The sequence below is a fragment of the Anguilla anguilla genome, chromosome 12 (assembly GCF_013347855.1).
Source record: "Anguilla anguilla isolate fAngAng1 chromosome 12, fAngAng1.pri, whole genome shotgun sequence".
Classification (NCBI taxonomy): Eukaryota; Metazoa; Chordata; class Actinopteri; order Anguilliformes; family Anguillidae; genus Anguilla; species Anguilla anguilla.
The window spans coordinates 8,116,513-8,135,256 of NC_049212.1; the positions used below are offsets into that span (position 1 = coordinate 8,116,513).

An 18,744-nucleotide genomic window follows, 5' to 3' on the forward strand; every position below is an offset into this window, starting at 1 on the left:
AAACTGATTTGTGGTTTTATTTCTTTATATTATAAAATTATTTAAGCAGAAATCATCGCATTAAATATATATCAAGAATGCTTTTGTGCCCAGCACTAATGTCAAACTACCAATCTCAATTACACATTATTATATTTTAGTTACATGGATTCAAAAATAGAAATCCCACTATGATTTCATTTCCAATATAACATTGAAATTCAGCAGAGCAGGTAGTCAACGAAAGCAGCAGACACCTCCAGGTCAGCCAAACCAAAGTCTTGGTAGGAGTGGCCACTGAACTCAGACAGGACGTCATGCTCCTGTGACGTCTGGTCACCATGGTGATGGTGGTGCAGTTGATGGCATTGAGTAGGCACGTCCAAGGGAGCGTGATTTGCCCGTAGCGCAGAGCCGATGTCTCCGGCCTCAGACTGCTCTGGCGTGTAAGTGTCTCTTTGGCTCAGCCGGTAAGGTGTGTCGTCCCTAGAAGACGCCTTGTCCCGCTGCTCTGCGCGTTCAAACTGCAAGGGGCCGCGGTTTCCCCGCCCCCCACTGCCGAACCACTCCGGCCGTGCTGGGGCCAGGGGCCCTGCAGGGTCACTGAGGGGCATAAGGTCTGTAGCAGCCAAACTTTTCCCTCCTAATTTTGGGGCAGCTGTGAAGGGGTCAGGTGAGCATGAGTACATGGGCGGCAAAGTTGGGGAGGCGTATATGGAGGGCAGGTTTGGGGAGGGGTACGTGGAGGGCAGGTTTGGGGAGGGGTACGTGGAGGGCAGGTTTGGGGAGAGGTATGAGGAGGCCAGGTTTGGGGAAGGGTACGAGGAGGCCAGGTTTGGGGAGGGGTAAGATAAGGGCAGATTTGGGGAGGGGTAAGAGGAGGGCAGGTTTGGGGAGGGGTATGAAGAAGGCAGATTTGGGGAGGGGTACATAGGGGGCTCAGACTGATTTGGGGAGGGGTACGTGGAGAGCAGATTTGGGGAGGTGTATATGCAGGGCAGATTTGGTGAGGGGTACGCGGAAGCCAGTTTTGGGGAGGTGTATAGGGAGGGCAAATTTGGTGAGGGGTACGAGAAGGGTTGGTTTGGGGAGGGAAGGTTTGGGGAGCGGTACATAGGGGGTTCAGGCTGGTGTGGGGAGGGGTACAAGGAGGGCAGGTTTGGGGAGGGGTACGAGGAGGGCAGGTGTGGGGAGGGGTACGAGGAGGGCAGGTTTGGGGAGGGGTACGAGGAGGGCAGGCCTGGGGAGGGCAGGTTTGGGGAGGGGTACGAGGAGGGCAGGCCTGGGGAGGGCAGGTTTGGGGAGGGGTACGAGGAGGGCAGGCCTGGGGAGGGCAGGTTTGGGGAGGGGTACGAGGAGGGCAGGTTTGGGAAGGGGTACGAGGGGGGCAGGTTTGGGGAGGGGTATGAGGAGGGCAGGCTTGGGGAGGGGTACCTGGGGGGCACAGTTGGGGTGATGCTAAGCCCAAGCAATGCTGCTGGATCCTCCTCAGCCTGCTTCTCACGTCTGAAGCAACGAGCTCGGCGGTTCTGGAACCAGACCTGGAAAATGAGAGACCGGGGATTAGAGACACAAAACTCCTCCCCAAAACAGAGGAAAACAGACATGATGCAATGTCTGTCTATCATTACTACACCTCCTATTATTATTATTATTATCTGCATGGCAGGAACCTTGATTCAAGATGACCTGCACAGATCATATGTTTTACATCTTTTTACATATTTTATCTAGTTATAAGACCTGATATTTCAAAACAATGAATTCACCAATCAGCCCCTTTCAGCAGACAGAGGTCAGAGGTCACGTACCTGGATCTTGGACTCGGGCAGCCCTGTGACGGAGGCCAGTGACTCTTTCAGGGTGGTGTCAGGGTAGCGCGTGAGGCTGAAGGCTTTCTCCAGGTCCCCCAGCTGGGCCTTGCTGAAGGTGATGCGTTTTCTGCGCTGTGGGACAGCCTGGACTCCCCGCAGAGCATTCTGCCCCCCTGTGGGCAAAGGGAGGAAACACATGCTCATTACAAAGAGTGCAAACAACAGGATTTCTGAGTCAACTGTGTAACCGCACTGAGCAAAAGCAGGAACCTTCCCAAATCTGGTACACGGACTGAAATAAAAAGTTGTTCCACATTTTACTCGACATGGTTATCCAGCTAACTCAGTAATCCCGCTTTGTGAAACAGGGCCCAGATCACCTGCAGGGCCTCTGGGCCGAACATCGGCCGAATACGAACGATAAGGGGAGCTGGCTCGCACACCTGAACATGAGGTGAGGACGCACATGCAGTAACCATGCAAACAGCCAGGCCAAGGGTCAGGGGTTGCCTTTTTCCTCACTTCTTGCAAGCAAGGAGTTCTGCTTCAAAAAAATATACAAAATGAACACAGAAACAGCGTAACGATCTGTGGTGACCCATTGCTGAACAGCCAAGAAGCATTCTCTAACTGAAATGTCAGACTTACCTTTGCTAGCCTCAGGGTTGGCTGAGTACACTGCAGCCTCGCTGCTGTAGCAGGCAAAGTCACACCTGTAGTCCATGTACATTTGGTTTTCAAAGCTTCCGTACTGTTTCGTGATGATGTCGAACTGCACGTGGCTGAACAGTATCAGGAACTGTGAGGAACAGTGCTGATGTTTCCCCCCTTTATACCCCACTGTCCTCCCACGGTCCAGTGTGAGCCCCCCTCCCCCTCCCCAATCCAGTGGTCCAAATCCTACCTGTGAATGGCTGGCTCAGCCACACCTTAGTCTGGCTTTGAAGTTACTCAAGTGAGGCCCTTTCAGGAGGGTGAGCAGGTGAGTATTTGATCTTAATTCCCCATTCCTTCAGGGAGGAAGACACATTTTCAGCTTCACGCAGCAGCCTGATAACTGAAAAGGTGTGGTCCATTTAAAAGTACATATACGATTGCATAAACACCACTTTTCTTGCCTCTGTTGGCTTGTTTTATTCTAAAAGATGGAGGGAGAATAGGATAGAGGAGTTGGTCTCATGCATGTCCTGTTACTTGGTGACACAGGAGAAGCATTTCTGACAGGGATGGCTTGAATCAGACTGAGGTGTATCCTATCGAATCTATTTAAAAAAGCTTGTGTGGAGTTATATGGCATGTGGGCAGGATTGTGTACAGACTCCTGGGGGTTGAATGCCCAAAGCATTCAGCTAATTTCAGAAAAAACACGACATTGTCACTGTCCCACTGCTGTTGGGCACTGTTGCATTTGCTGGTTGTGTTGTGTGTTCCTCACTTTTTATATCAGTTATATGCTCATTACATTGGTTTTGAACCATATTTTAATAGTTTAGGTGGCGTGTGTTTTAACTTGCATCCATTGTATTTGCTTATAATTTGTCTTTTCTAAGAGAATAGAGGAAGATAGGCTATTAGATAAATTGTTTCAGATTTTAGACTAATTGCCCTGAAACTCCTTTGAAAACATATCGGCCAAACCGTGTTGAAGACACGGACTGGGCTGAATTGATCCTTATTGGGTGATTTCCACCTTGTTAGCGTAATTTTGTCCTACAGATCTTAACTCCTTGATCCTGGTAATGAGGCGGACGCACGTGCTCCTCTCTACAGACACATTGCCAACCAGATATATTCAAATGATAGCAATCCGGTTCTGGAACTATGCGTAAATACAAATTTTACATAAAAGAGCAGTGTCCTTCAACACACATTTGAAGCCTTTCGTGGGATTATGTAGCGTTTGCTAAACTCGGCCATTGCTGACACGGATTACCATCTGAATGAAACACTTGCAAATGGCCAGGTAATCTGCGCAATTTGCTGTTTGTAAACAATCACTGTTATGCAAAAATGGTGTAATCCATTGTGTAATCCTCAAAACGAAAATATCCTTGTCCCAATTTTGTTTGACGTCACGCAAATCTCAAACAAAGGGGCTAATTTTTAGAGCGCATTTTGCGAACATCGCCACCAGGTGGAACTATCGAAAACATTGCAGTCCATGGTCCCGGCTCAAAAACATAACATTAACAAACCTATCGTTTCAGTCGACATTAGGCTATTTACGTTTGATAAAACTGTCATTCACAATAAAAAGTCAGTGTATCCGTAGCCTATTAAGGGCGAGTCGGGCGCTATGCATTACCCTGAAAAACGTGATTTGCGCTCAGCTTTATGATTCCTCTCAACTAATGGCGTTTTTATTTTAGAAATGTATACATTTGGTGGACATGGGCAACGTTTTAGCCCAATCAACAAATTAGTAAATGTCGCCAAGACTCGCAGGCTACATGCTACAGTTGAATTTCATAACAGTAAAAATTAAAATAAAAACTGTTTAATATCCCTCAGCTCTGAATGTATTGATCATTTAAAAATCAAATTATAGCCTACGTTTTTGTAATAGTCTATTGGCTGATCACACAGAAAGGGAACATTATCTTTCAAATAGTCAATCGTGTAAGGTCAACTCTTTTTGATATTGCGGGTCAAACATATTTTAAATGTATAAACTTACAACAAAATGAGGCAATGTAGCCTAATTATGCGTGTCTGACAGACAAGACATAGGCCTACGGTCTATAAGGTCATAAGGCCTGACGGGAATTGGGCCCACTGGGCCGAGTTGGTAACGAGTGGAGACATGTTTCCGTCTCCAAGTAAGAGGTTAAGAGGTTCTAAGAAGAGGTATCGGTTTACAATTTTTTAGAACATAACGAACGATAACTTCACTTAGGCCCTACAGGGTATAGTATTGCTCAAATGTTATATAACACACAGGCACCATACTTTTCTTTACACACTATAGGCATTTAGACCAACTCATTTACTCTAAGATATCATATTGGGTTGCATAAATTGGGAAGGAAGGCCTATCGTTCTAAGATTCATCCCGATGCTATTTCATTTGCGGCCTGGTTACCAGAGGTCATTTAACAAATATTTAATTATTTCATAAAATAGCCCAGCCTCCGTCGAAATAACACGCGATGACACTCAATGACTGAAACTGGACGTCACCGAGCAAGCAAACCGCAGTGCTTCGCAGCATGTTCAAGCGCTACGTAAGTTTTTCTCCGTAAAGTCGGTCTTCTTAAGCCGTCGTTGACAGGGAAAAACATTACGTAATGGTTCAAGAATACAACTGACTTTCTTTTGTCGTTGCCTTCAGGCATTTTATAAACATGAATTATTTCCATTTTTGCCACGTAAAACATGAAATAATGATAATATATTCCTACATTATATATGCATTGATTTGTATTGCGGAAATAATTATATACAATCAGTAATTACAAATAATTCGCTAGAAAACCGGACTAACTTTCGTAGCGGAAGGAGAGGTGAGAGCCCTCAGAAATATTTATACTAATGGGAGTACTATGTGACGGCAGTTATTGTGTTGAATGTATGTAGTGAAGCACCGAAGGAGGACTGTAGTATTGGCTAGAGCTGTGTATTGAACTAGACATGATGCCAATGGGAGGTTAATTCTGACCGCAAAGGATATTAAATCAATCCCTTTTATTTTCCCTCGTTTTAGGGGGAAACATATATGAACCAATTTCTGTCTTTGAGACTCGAAAGCTAAGGACTGTAAAATAATAGCTTGCCACGAGCAAACACGAAGGAGAGTAGCAAGCTAATAGCTAGCCAATGAAGAAATCTCTTTGTGGATTAAAGGAGAATTAGCGTGTTGTCAAAACCGTCCTGGAAGAGACCAAGATCTTCGAATACTTGGGAAGAAGACCGTAACATTAACGGACGGCAAACAATAACGCGGTCTTTCGCTGTATCGAGGAATTTACCTGACATTAGCTTGGTGCTCGAAGCTATTCTGTTAGCTTGTTAGTCTACATTTCTGTGTGGAAATCAAACTGGCTCCTAGCGACACAGCGTAGCTGCTGCTATTTCTAATTATTCTGCTGACAATAAAGTTAATGCATATACAGTGTGCACGTCTCTTTACAAAACATTTTGAAACACGAGTGAAAGCCTGAAAACAACTCAACTAGGTGCAGTTACCTGGTTAGTTATGGACATTGTTTACGTTTTTTGTCGCTGATGCCATGGAGAACGGACAGTAGTTGCGACGGAATTATAGAAACATATTCGACATCATGTAGTTAACTGGGCACTTTGAATGCGTCCTGCTTATTAATGAACGGTGGTGAGGTGGTCAAACTATGCCATATAAAATGACAGCTGGCGGTAAGAATTGACACCGTGTTCTCGGGGCATTGTTGCTGTTAGCCATGCGTACTGCAGAGTGTAGCATCCTTTCCGTCCACAATTGAAACGCTAACACCACAACGTTTTAACGTTACAATTCTAAAAAGAGACCCGAAGACAATCTGGTGGTCCTTCGCTGGATTAAAGGAGCCAAACTTCGCCTACTGGACTGCAGGCTTTGCTACGTTCATTTGTTTTATTAGGATTTCTAGTTTTGTTTTATGTCTGGAATAAAAATAGATTCTGTCCTCGGACTAATGTCCAATAATATAATGACATCAGCACTATAGCGAAATAAATACCCAGGCTTGTTCATTCCAAATGACAGGCTAGATACGTGTGATTGTTTCGAGGTTTTTGCAAAGTGCATATTAGCCATAGACATAGAAAGGACATCCCTGGATAAACAACGTCCTGCTGTTGTTGGACTGAACTGTTGGAAAATGGAAACGGTTGGAGACTTTGAATACAGCAGGAAGGACCTGGTTGGACATGGGGCTTTCGCCGTCGTGTTCAAAGGAAGGCACAGGAAGGTAAATGTGCAGCTCTTTTCCATGTAGTCTGCGTGCATTGGATGTGAATGACGTCCCAACTGTCAAACTGGGTCAGTGCGTTAAACCATTATGTGACCACTCGCCGAGCTAAGGTGTAATATACACAACACAACCAAAACCTACCCCTTCTGTCAAGAATATCACTGCAAAATATTCTGGTGAAATGATAAGTATTTGCACGTATAATTTCAGAGGTAATGGCAATAATCTGAGTGGGGTATAAATCACGATTACTGTTCAGGTAAATGGATTTACACCGTCAATGCACTCCTACAGAGAGACGGTGCATAACAGATTCATTCATAAAGCAGGCTGACTAACGCCATTGAGAATATGTGACGTAGACGAGCCGATGGGGGGCTGTCTGGTGTTTTTGTCAGACGGTAGGGCAGGGCTGTGTTCACAGTTTTTCCGCCTGTTACTTCATAATTCACTCTTGTTTATATTTCGACCGTGTTTATGCATTACGAGAAGCCTGCAGGGCCAGGACAACGAGAACCGAACGGTCAGACCAATAACAAAAAAAAAGCATTGGGTCTTGTGAGGAAGAGCTTGACGGGGTGTGAGTGGGCTGAGGGATCTGTCAGGCACTGCGGGGAAACGGGTTTACTGGGCCGCCTAGATAGCTGGATAGACTGAGCATGTGCAGGGTTTGGCACGGCTTGCGCTGCCGGAAGTGTTATCAATTGAAGGGTGTCCGTTTCGGTAGAGGTGAACACTTTGGTACGAGATGTGAAGGTAGCCTAAACAGTTACTCAACACAGTTGAAGATACGGGCCAATACTGGAACACAATTTCGTATGAACGTAATTAACGGTGATTCCTTTGGACGCTATGTTCTGTTTGTCCACTTTATCAATTGAGGCACATTGATATGTTGATTGATTATTGGGCACTCTCTGAGAAGCCCGTCAGCGGTGAGCAGTGTAGTATAGCAACTGGATGTGCTTCTTTCTCTCCTGGTAAACACGCACATGTTCGCGGTGGCCTGAGAGCCAGGAGGTTAAAGGTGCCTTTGTCAAACACCTTGGTGAGAGAGGCCTTGCTCTTACGTTGCCCGCCTGATGGTTCTGGATTTAGATTAAATAACACCTAGAAAAACGATATTGAATACTACCAGTGCCATTGCAGAGGCCTTTTGAGCTGCAGGTGCTCAAAGTGGGAAAACAGCACACCAGCGCACTTTTTTGTGATTTTCAACAACTTAGCCGTGACTGCTGCGCAAGTTCATTCAGTATTTTTCGTGAGAAACACCCAGCCTTACTGATCAGTAATCTGAAGTAATAGAAAAACAGTTTTAGGACAACTAGGTATTGTACAGAATATATTTTACCAAATTGAATGAATAAAAATGAATGACGGAAACAATAATAATACAAGTATATACATATATTATAATTGTATTATATATATATTATCAAATCAATGGGGCATATCAGGCACTTGGGACAAAAGGGGCAGGTTCTCGAGCATCCGGAGCCCCCCATTTGCACGTGCAGCACGTAGTATTAAATAAAAATGACAACGAAGAGAACAACAAAGCAGTTCCGTCATAGATTTGTACTGACATATAAATACACTTGATTCATATTCACAACAAAATATATAAGGCCGACCTTATTTGTGTGTTAAGAATATCGAAATGAACTGTAAATGCTAATAATAATTTTGGTCATGTGTCAAACGCACGAACAGGCGCGCGCGTTTCCGAATGAGCCGGTGTCCATCGGACGGCCAGAGCAAGCGGCAGCAGTTCAGCGCGTGACGGATGCGTTTATAAATATCCCATCCGCACAGCCTTTATTTACGGGACCGTTTGAGCGGCGGAGATTTACGTACTTTCAGTCGGGCGACCCGCACAGGATGTGTCAGACCAGAGCCTGTGAGCCGCGATTATCCTCACGCAAGGGCGTATAAGTCACGGGGGGGTCACGGCCACAATATTACAAAACTGCCAAATGACACCCGCTCCTCAAAATATAGCGCGACGATGAGACAATGAATTTAATATGCTAAAGATGGGAATTTCATGATATCATTGGGATATAGTTTGCCGATCAGTAAAGTCGCAAATTTCCTCTAGTGATTTCAGTGATTGTTTGACAGTTTTGTATAGTAACCTGTCAACCTTAGCGTAGTCTGTATGGTGTTATTTGTATAGGCCTACGCTTTTTAACAATAGCCTATTGCCAAATGCTGGGGGGAAACAAATTGTGACAACGTAGGACTACACATATCCCGGATGCGCTGGGATCAAGATGCCCGTCCTTGTCATTAGTTGAAATCATATGTTTGACTGCATTTGTAAGCAGTGTTTCCCAGCGCTCCTTCCCCATTACGGTAAAATCAGTGACAAAAGCTCCATCAAAGATTCAAGCCTCGCAGTGCAGCTACTGCTTACTGTAACAAAACAAACTTTTAAGAAACAAAAACAACACTGTTACCGTGTTTTGTTTTAATGATGCAGTTTAATCATGTTCCATTTCTAACAACGTTCTGTTAAAAGCAAAAAAAAAGCATTCTCTTTCATTCCGTGATGGTCCGAATGAAGGGGCTTAAATGCACCAGCTGGTTAAGGTATTTAATTCATAGGCTGTTCCTAGTAGCTGGAAAATGCCCGTTGTGTTTTTTTTGAAACTTCAAGCATTTGTTAATGTTGCTACAGTTGCGCATGTTTTTTCAATGTTCCCCACTGCTGCGCATTAGATCTGTTAATTAAATTAATAAATTAATGTTAAAAATCTCTGTTTTCTTCTACTTTTTTTTTAATTTTATTTTTTTTAACAGTTTTTTGTGATTTTCAACAACCTGGCCGTGACTGCTCCGCAAGTTCGTTCAGCATTTTCCGTGAGAAACAACCCAGCCTTGCTGATCAGTAATCTGAAGTATTCTCCCCCTTAGAATTCACCTAAAATTTCTTCCTGACCCTAGAGGGTTACAGCTCTCGGGGGGGTTTATGCATTTCAGCCCTCGCGGTATTCAGACTGAAGTCACGCCCTCGTCCTCACGGCTCAGCGATCTCAGCCCTGTAATGGGCTAATGGCCCGCGGGAGCGCTTTTTTCTTTCCTGTGGTGTCAGCAGGCCTGGAAGTAAGACCTGAGATGTTAAGATCTGACGGTGGTGTGTCAGCGAGCGGTGCGTAATGGACAGTAATGGCGGTGTGGGGTTTTTCTGTGGCACCGGTCACGGTGCAGCGCTGTGCCATCTTGCGCTTGCGGTCGTCTCTGTGAGCAGCGCGGCATCCCTCCCGGTCCTACTGATTGGTTGAGATGTTTTGCTGATGTGTCGGCGGTAATCTCAGGCCCCTCTGTAATTGTAGTCATTTCTGCCTCCCTGTAAGACCGGGATTGGTGTCCTGAAAACCCGTGTCCTCTGGAGTGCTGAGTAGGAGGGAATTTCAGTGGAGAATGAGGGGGAGAGAGAGAGAGTGTGTGTGTGTTTGCGTGTGTCTGTCTGCTTGTGTGCGTGTGTGTCTGTAGGTGTGTCTGTCTGCTTGTGCGTGTGTGTGTGTCTGTATGTGTGTGTGTGTTTGCGTGTGTCTGTCTGCTTGTGTGCGTGTGTGTCTGTATGTGTGTCTGTCTGCTTGTGTGTGTGTGTGTGTGTCTGTTTGTGCGTGTGCGTGTGTGTCTGTATGTGTGTCTGTCTGCTTGTGTGTGTGTGTGTGTGTCTGTATGTGTGTCTGGTTGTGCGTGTGTCTGTATGTGTGTTATGTCTGTGGGGGTGCAGAACTCAGAAGTATAAAAACATTACATCGCCGCCAGTGTCATTACAATGTGATGTAAGAAGAGCGAAATTAGAGAATGACAGCGTGTCTGAGACAGGCCTACCTCACAAAGACACACTTCCTGCACGAGCTCAAAGGCCTTTTCTGTCTGCAGTAGAGCTTCCCACTCACACCTGCTGACCCAGCGGAGCCCAAACAGCCACACAGCCTCCTGCACTCAGCCCCACTAGCCTGGCCAGACCAGGGGCTGAGAGGGAGGACGGCGTTCATAAGAGAGGATAAGACGCTTTTGCAGGAAGCTGCCAGGAAAAAATAAACCTCTGTTCCAAGGTTTCAGAAATCTGGGTTAATTTCATATTCTTTTATCGCACTGCAGGGCATGCTCACTCTCCCTCTCTCTCTCTTTCACACACACACACACACACACACACACACAATCAATGTGATGTTTTACAAACAGTCAAATGAGGCTAGTGAGCATCGAGCCCTTGGACATACAGACACCGATCAAGTCAGGCTAACGGCGTGAATGTGACACAGTGACACCCCTACACAAATTGACACACATGCGCGTACACAAGCAGACACACATACACACGCAGCTGCACACTGTTTGGGGATGAATATCAGACAGAAACACATCCTCGCTCTGCCGGAAGGGCGTATAGCGACCCGGCCCCCTTCCAGATTTACAGTGGCAGGGGCCTAAAATCAGCAGGCAGAGTTCCAGCGGCTCCGCTGTGAAAGGGTTTTAAAGAGCCTGCCCGCTTCCTGCGCTGTCCTGGCGCGTTCCTGGCTCATCGATCCTTCCTCTCTCCCGTGTCCCCTGTTCCCTGCAGAAGACCGACTGGGAGGTGGCCATCAAGAGCATCAACAAGAAGAACCTGTCCAAGTCCCAGATTTTACTGGGGAAGGAGATCAAGATCCTCAAGGTGAGGAGGGGGGGGGGGGGGGGGATCCATCCGACGGACAGGGAGGGCTTGGCCCGGATCAGAGGGTCTATGTTCCGTCCCAGTGCAGATCCTGATTTTACAGTCAGTCTTTTGTGTGATCCAGGACCCTTTATTAATGTCGTGGTCAGGTTTTGTGTGGACAGACGTTGCTTACGTGCATTGTGGGATTGATCTGTGTTTTTTTTTTTGTTTTTTTAGGAGCTTCAGCATGAGAACATCGTGGCTCTCTACGATGTGCAGGTAACTCTTCCCTTACGCCTCCACGTGTGTACAGATATGTGTGTGAGTGAGTAAGTGGCCCGTGGGAAGTCTTGTGATGTTTGTGAATACCCTTTCCACCGCAGTGTCCCTGTGGACGTTTGTCCTTGTGCTGAGATTAGCCAAAGCCACGTGACAGGAAATGATGAAATGTTTATGACACGCTGTCAGAAAACGGGTGGTCCCTCCCTCCCCCTTTGGATCCTGTTTAACAAGCTGTGTCCAGTCTCTATGTTTAGCAGGTGTGTTGTTGTGCTGTTTGTGGTGAGGTGCGGTCTCACGCGACCGATGATGTCATTTCCTGCTCGGTGTCACCGGTACTCCGTGTTCCGGGTGCAGAAATCAGTTGAGACACCGCTCACAGGTCATTGGCCGCCTTCTGAAGCTCCGGGCCCTGCGGTTACATAAGACCCTAGTCACATGACTCCCCTGGGCCTCATGCGTGTGTGTGCCTGCGGCCATGTGACCCTGACTTCGGTCTCGCCTAATGCGGAGCAGAGCAGGAGGGAGCTAAAGCACATAACTCCGCTCTGGCAGGGGGCAAGGGGTCACTGTCCCACCCCCCACCCCCAACCCAATTAAAATCCCTTTATAAAGACTAGCATTTTCTTCCCCAGCAAAAGAGCATTTCAGCCAGGATTAAAATACAGTCCCTCCCTTCATGGCCAGTGCCTCCTCCGCCACTCCCACTGTGTGACCATATGGCCGCTTCTCTCCCGCGTGATTGGCCAGATTAGCGCTGAGGTAATGCCAGGCTCCCGATTCATTCAGTTACCGTACTGTGATGTACCCTACTCGAAATACAACCTTGTTGTCTTACGGAGGCTGGAAAAGTAAAGGATTAAGGGTACTGGGAGAGTTTTTATTTATGTAACCGTACAGTGTGAAGCCCCAGTAGCAGGGCTGCGTGTGGGCATTGTTACAGGAGAATAAAAGAGGCTCTTGTGAGAGCTTGTGAGAGAGCTCACCGCCAGAAGGCTCGGTGAAGAATGTCCGTTCGCTTCACTGGCTCTGAGATTCGCTCACGGCGCGCGTCAGTCACAGACCGGCTAACGGAGCACGGTGTGCGGAGTGGGAGGAGCCAGAAAGAGCTCTGCGCCTGCAGTGGGAGGAGTCAGAAAGAGCGCTGCGCCTGCAGTGGGAGGAGTCAGAAAGAGCTCTGCGCCTGCAGTGGGAGGAGTCAGAAAGAGTGCTGCATCTGCAGTGGGAGGAGTCAGAAAGAGCACTGTGTGTTGAGTGATGTAAAGTGGGTGGAGTCAGAAAGAGCGCTGTGCATTGAGTGATGTGAAGTGGGCGGAGTCAGAAAGAGTGCTGTGCTCTGCAGTGGGCGGAGTCAGAAAGCGCGCTGTGCTCTGCAGTGGGCGGAGTCAGAAAGCGCGCTGTGCGTTGAGTGGTGTGAAGTGGGCGGAGCCAGAGGAGCGGGTTCCCTTACTGCTGGGAGCGTAGGCCCGTTGTTGCCCGCTGGCGAACAGGCGGGCATTTCTCTCTGAGAGAGCAGAGCTCTCACGGGGCTGCCCACGCCGATGCCAGCCGAGCGCGGCTCCCTGTCTCTGCGCGCCCCTTCCCACGTTGGCCCGCGGCATTGCCGTGGCGACAGCGCCGCCCGCGGAGGTCGCTGGAGAGGCGCGCTATTGGCCCGTGGCGGCGAGCGCTCTGCCTGTGGGCGGCGTGCAGCTCCGCGGGGCGGGAGCCTCCGCGCTCGAGCGCCGCTGTGTCGCCACGGTAACCTCGGGTCTGCAGAGTGACACGTTCGTGAAAGACGGCACGCTATGGCCCTGCCCCCCAACTGTGTAACTACACAGTAATGTTCCTCTCTCCCTCTCTCAATTTCTCTCTCCCTCTCTCGCTCGCATGCTCTCTCTCTCTCTCTCTTGCTTTCTATGTCTCTCTCTCTTGCTCTCTCTCTCGTTCTGTCTCTGTCTCTCTCTCTCTCGTTCTCTCTCTGTCTCTCTCTCCCTCTCTCACTCGCATGCTCTCTCTCTCTCTCTCTCGTTCTCTCTCTGTCTCTCTCTGTCTCTCTCACTTTCTCTCCCTCTCTTTCTCTCTCTCTGTCTCACACGCTGTGGTGTAAAATCAGCCTCATAGACCAGGCTGAGACAGCAGGTTGAATGTATGCGCTTCACGCGGCATCATATCCATGACAACCCCAGTACAGCACACACGTGCCCTCAAACACGGGGCTGTGAGTTATGAGTAAGGCACGTCTTTCCTGGCAAAGAATGCTTGGCCTCCTGAAAGCAAGATTTGCCCCCCTATGCCCCCCCCCCCAGCTACCATGTGTCCTGTCACTCAAACTACGCTAAGAATGTTGATTGTCTCCCCTACATGCCATACATACATGCATGTATAAATACACACATGTATAAGTACATACTCGTATAAATACACACATGTATAAGTACACAAGTGTATAAGTACATACATATATGAATACATACATGTATGAGTACACACATGTAAACACACATGTATAAATACACACACATGTATAAGTACACACGTGTGCACGCGTCTGTGAGGCCTGCAGTCATCAGTCCTGCTGGCTGGATGCTCATGTGATTGCTGATGCTGTGTGGAGGAGTTTGTGCGGAACGGGCACCGCTTTTGCCGTGTTGAGCACACATGCTAGAATGACCCGCTGCATCGCGTGAGCAGTGCCACCTGCTCTGCTTGGCTGCTGGCGGTGGTTTATTTAACGTCGATGTCGGGATGCCGGCGACTTCATCACGACGTCTCGGGCGAATCTGTGCGTCTGTGTGGGCTGGGCTCCTCCTACTGAGAAACTGAGATGTTTGTGCTGGAGTCAGAGCATGTTTATAGTGATAATGACTCATGAAAAAAAATAAACAACGCTGTACTTCTGTACTGCAGTTCTGTAATACTGGAGAGCATCAGTGTTTAGAGCACAGGATCAGTGTTTTGAGCACAGGGTCAGCGTTTAGAGCACAGGGTCAGTGTTTAGAGTGCAGGGTCAGTGTTTAGAACACAGAGTCAGGGTTTAGAACACAGAGTCAGTGTTTAGAGCGCAGGGTCAGTGTTTAGAGTGCAGGGTCAGTGTTTAGAGGACAGAGTCAGGGTTTAGAACACAGAGTCAGTGTTTAGAGCACAGGATCAGTGTTTAGACCACAGGATCAGTGTTTTGAGCACAAAGGCAGTGTTTAGAGCACAGGATCAGTGTTTAGAGCATAGGGTCGGTGCATGTTACACAGTTTCAGTGCATGGTGCACAGGATCAGAGTGTGGTGCACAGGTTCAGTGTGTGGTGCACAGGGCTGGTGTGTGTGGTGCACAGGGTGGTTGTGTGTGGTGCACAGGATCAGAGTGTGGTGCACAGGGCTGGTGTGTATGGCCCATAGGGTAGTTGTGGGGAGGGAGAGGCAGCAGCAGTACGGGGGGGGGGGGGGCGCTAAGCTCCTCAGCAGGGGAGGCGAAGCCGCGCGCTCGGCTCTCCGAGGCGGCTGACGTCACGGGCCTATTTTAAGCCTCGTCTGCTGTGAGCAAAGGGCAGGGGCTCTGACACACTCCTCCTCCTCCTCAGGTTCGCTCACACGCGCGTCTTATTCCATTAACATCTTGGCCCGGTCCGCAACTGTAAACTGTCATTATTACACCCCTGACTCAGAGTTCGGCGGGTCTCGCTCCGGCTTTTTAGCTTCTTGTTTACGCCTTGTTTTACCAGGGAAAATAAATCTGTCACTGACGGGATTCATCTTTTAATGAGTCATTACTGTTGTGTTTTTCAAGAACGTTCCTGGGCGTTCTGTCATCGATCGCATTTTACCTGCTGTGGTAAAACAGATTTCACATCAATACGAGAGCTTTGAGCCATCCGTTTCTGTTTATTTTACATTTTAAACCCCGCTATAAAATTAGCCTCGTTAAATTTAATTAGAAGCGATAAAAAAAATCGTTTCATAATTTATAAAGGAAGACCAATTGAAAACGACTCATCGGACTCATTAAAAATTTTATTTTTTTTATTTTTTTGCTGAACACGAAGTTTGTCCGCTGTGGTGAATTAAGGAGAGAATAGAAGAGGGAGAGAGCGGGAAAGAAGGGAAGAGAGAGAGAGAGTGGTGTAGAGAGAGGAACTGCTCGTGAGCTGCTGAGGAGTTTATGATGTTTTTATGATTGAATGAGTCACAAGTCGAACTTTGGAAACAACACCGGGAGCTTCTGCGATGGAACACGCTGTTTGTTTTGATCTCATTCAGAGGGACGGGGGGAGGGTGGGGGGTGTAGCTTTGCGTGGACGGGGGGGGGGTAAAGGAGGGGTTGGGGGGGGGGGGGGGGACCAGGAATCCTTGAGTGCTTTCTCAGAACAGCAGCCCCTAACCGCCTCTCCGAAGTTCCCACGTTCAGGGAGCAGCTCTAGATTGCATCAGAGTCCACATTCCTGGCCCGAGGCCAGGTGCAGAGTGCAGCGAGCGGGCAGGAGCGCATTCACACAGGACCCCCCCCAAACGCCCCCTCCCCACAGTACCCAGGAGCGCATTCACCCGCCCCCCCCCCCCCCCCCCCCCCTCCAAACGCCCCCCTCCCCACAGTACGCAGGAGCGCATTCACACAGACCCCCCCCCCCAAACGCCCCCCCCCACAGTACCCAGGAGCGCATTCACACAGGACCCCCCCCACAGTACTCAGGAGCGCATTCACACAGGACCCCCCCCAAAACGCCCCCCCACAGTACAGCCACAGGCCTGAATCAGCACCCTTTACCCACGTGTGTCTTGCTTCCTGGGATCATGAACATGTTTTTAATACTCATGATCTCACGTTACCGTGACTGACAGCGGTTTCTTTTACCCCGGGCCTGTCATCGAAGAAAACTCATTACGGGGAGCTTATTTACGTTTCTCAGGCAGCTTACGAATGTGAACCCTTCCCTGTAAGACCTGTACCTCTGTGGAGTGCAACCCATCACAACATGCTCTGTACCGACACACAATACCTCTGTGTACAATACGACTCTAGAAACGACTCTATACTGACAGAGGGCACAGCCCTACACCGATACAGGATACTTCCGTATACCAATACAGAACACTGGCCTATACTGATACAGGATACTGCCCTATACCAATACAGAACACTGGCCTATACTGATACAGGATACTGCCCTATACCAATACAGAACACTGGCCTATACTGATACAGGATACTGCCCTATACCTATACAGAACACTGGCCTATACTGATACAGGATACTGCCCTATACCAATACAGAACACTGGCCTATACTGATACAGGATACTGCCCTATACCAATACAGAACACTGGCCTATACTGATACAGGATACTGCCCTATACCAATACAGAACACTGGCGTATACTGATACAGGATACTGCCCTATACCAATACAGAACACTGGCCTATACTGATACAGGATACTGCCCTATACCAATACAGAACACTGGCCTATACTGATACAGGATACTGCCCTATACCAATACAGAACACTGGCCTATACTGATACAGGATACTGCCCTATACCAATACAGAACACTGGCCTATACTGATACAGGATACTGCCCTATACCAATACAGAACACTGGCGTATACTGATACAGGATACTGCCCTATACCAATACAGAACACTGGCCTATACTGATACAGGATACTGCCCTATACCAATACAGAACACTGGCCTATACTGATACAGGATACTGCCCTATACCAATACAGAACACTTCTCTATACCGATGCTAGGTACTGCCCTATATATGTGAAATTACAGGTTGGTGGTACACAGTAATTACAGGTATAAAGTACACCACACTACTGATACAGAGAACTGGCCTTGCAGAGTCGCGTAATGGCGGTTTACGGGCCGATCCTAACTGGGTGTCGTAACCGCCAGTGTCGTCATCGTCATCCTCGCGGCCGTGATTTGTGCTCTGCGTCGCCGCGGCGATGTTCCCTCAGGAGACGAGCGCCTCAGAAGCTGTTCGTCCGGCGTCCTTAACGTTCAGCGTTCAGCGGCGGGAACACCCGGGGCCGTTTCTGACCTCTGCCCCCCCCCCCCCCCCCGGGGGCCCGCCTCTCTCGCGCAAGCCCGGGAAACACACCGGGTCGCTAAGCAACGCCCCCGGCGTCGCCGAGAAACCGCCGCCGCGACGCTGCGGTTCAAAAAGGGCCTCCTCGGTTACGTAACCCAGAATCCCCAACGCCGCCGAGCGAGGGCCGCGGCAACACCGCGTTTTCCGCGGCGGGCGCGCGGCGCTTGTTGTTTCCAGCGAAGCGGAGGCTTCTTATCAGCCCCAGGGCGGCCGCGGCCGGCCCGAGCGAAAACATTGACACAGGCGGCGATGACTAAGCCCCCGGTGTCTCTGATAAGCAAACACGCGCGACGCCGCTAAACGTCGTTTAGCTGGAATTAAGCTACGCGGGGACGGAGCGTCGAGATAACGGGAGCTCGTGTGCCCGCGTGAGCACGAACGATTCAGTGTCTTTTATGGGTGGTGAAATAGAAAGAACTAGATTTCACACCGGATCTGTCCGGTCCAGGGGGACATTTCCAGACCTTTTTGTTTTGTTTTTTTTTAAATAGAAACTTGCTCTCCGTGTTCCTTAAGTGCTTGTGAAGTTGAATACACGGTGAGCTGCATGACGTCTGGGACAAAGACTTGTTTGTTTCCTTTGTGCAGAGCCATTTGTACTGCACTATTTCAGATCTGTAAACAAACATTCACACGTGGTTAGGGTGCAGATTCTCAGCTTTTATTTAAGGGTATTTTTATACATTGTGGTTTTGCCATGTAGAAATGATAGCACGTTTCATACATGAACCCCCCTCCCCCCCCCCATTTCAGGACACCATAATGCGTGGGACGTATTAATGTTATGTAAATGAAAGTAGTTGTGTTCAGTACTTTGTTGCATATCCTTTGCAAGCAATGACTGCTTGAAGTCTGTGACCCATAGACATCACCAGGTGCTGAGTATCTTCTACGAAAAAAACAATATGAGATTCATGACACTTGCGCAGACCTTTGTTTTTGTGCATATCCCAGTTGTATGAGATGATGACATGAGATGACATTTGCTTGAACTTGAACAGATAAGATGC

At 48.3% G+C, this 18,744-nt stretch overlaps 2 protein-coding genes across 3 annotated transcripts in view; one reads left to right on the forward strand and one right to left on the reverse strand.

The window, feature by feature from the left end:
• Positions 1-268: 268 nt before the first annotated feature.
• On the reverse strand, positions 269-2,517 carry LOC118209918 (homeobox protein prophet of Pit-1-like). Its single transcript, XM_035385644.1, has 4 exons — positions 2,442-2,517; positions 1,791-1,966; positions 1,414-1,520; positions 269-637 (listed from the first exon to the last, which is right to left on the reverse strand). The coding sequence occupies exons 1-4, from the start codon at positions 2,515-2,517 to the stop codon at positions 580-582; spliced, it is 417 nt and encodes a 138-aa protein (XP_035241535.1). The 3' UTR covers positions 269-579.
• A 2,839-nt stretch (positions 2,518-5,356) lies between these two features.
• ulk2 (unc-51 like autophagy activating kinase 2) overlaps positions 5,357-18,744 on the forward strand; it is a 42,099-nt gene continuing 28,711 nt past the window's right edge. For both annotated transcript variants that reach the window (XM_035385366.1, XM_035385367.1), the window contains exons 1-3: positions 5,357-6,718; positions 11,304-11,396; positions 11,616-11,657. In XM_035385366.1, coding sequence (XP_035241257.1) covers positions 6,629-6,718; positions 11,304-11,396; positions 11,616-11,657 — 225 coding nt within the window. In that variant the 5' untranslated portion in view covers positions 5,357-6,628. The remainder of the gene's footprint in view (positions 6,719-11,303; positions 11,397-11,615; positions 11,658-18,744) is intronic.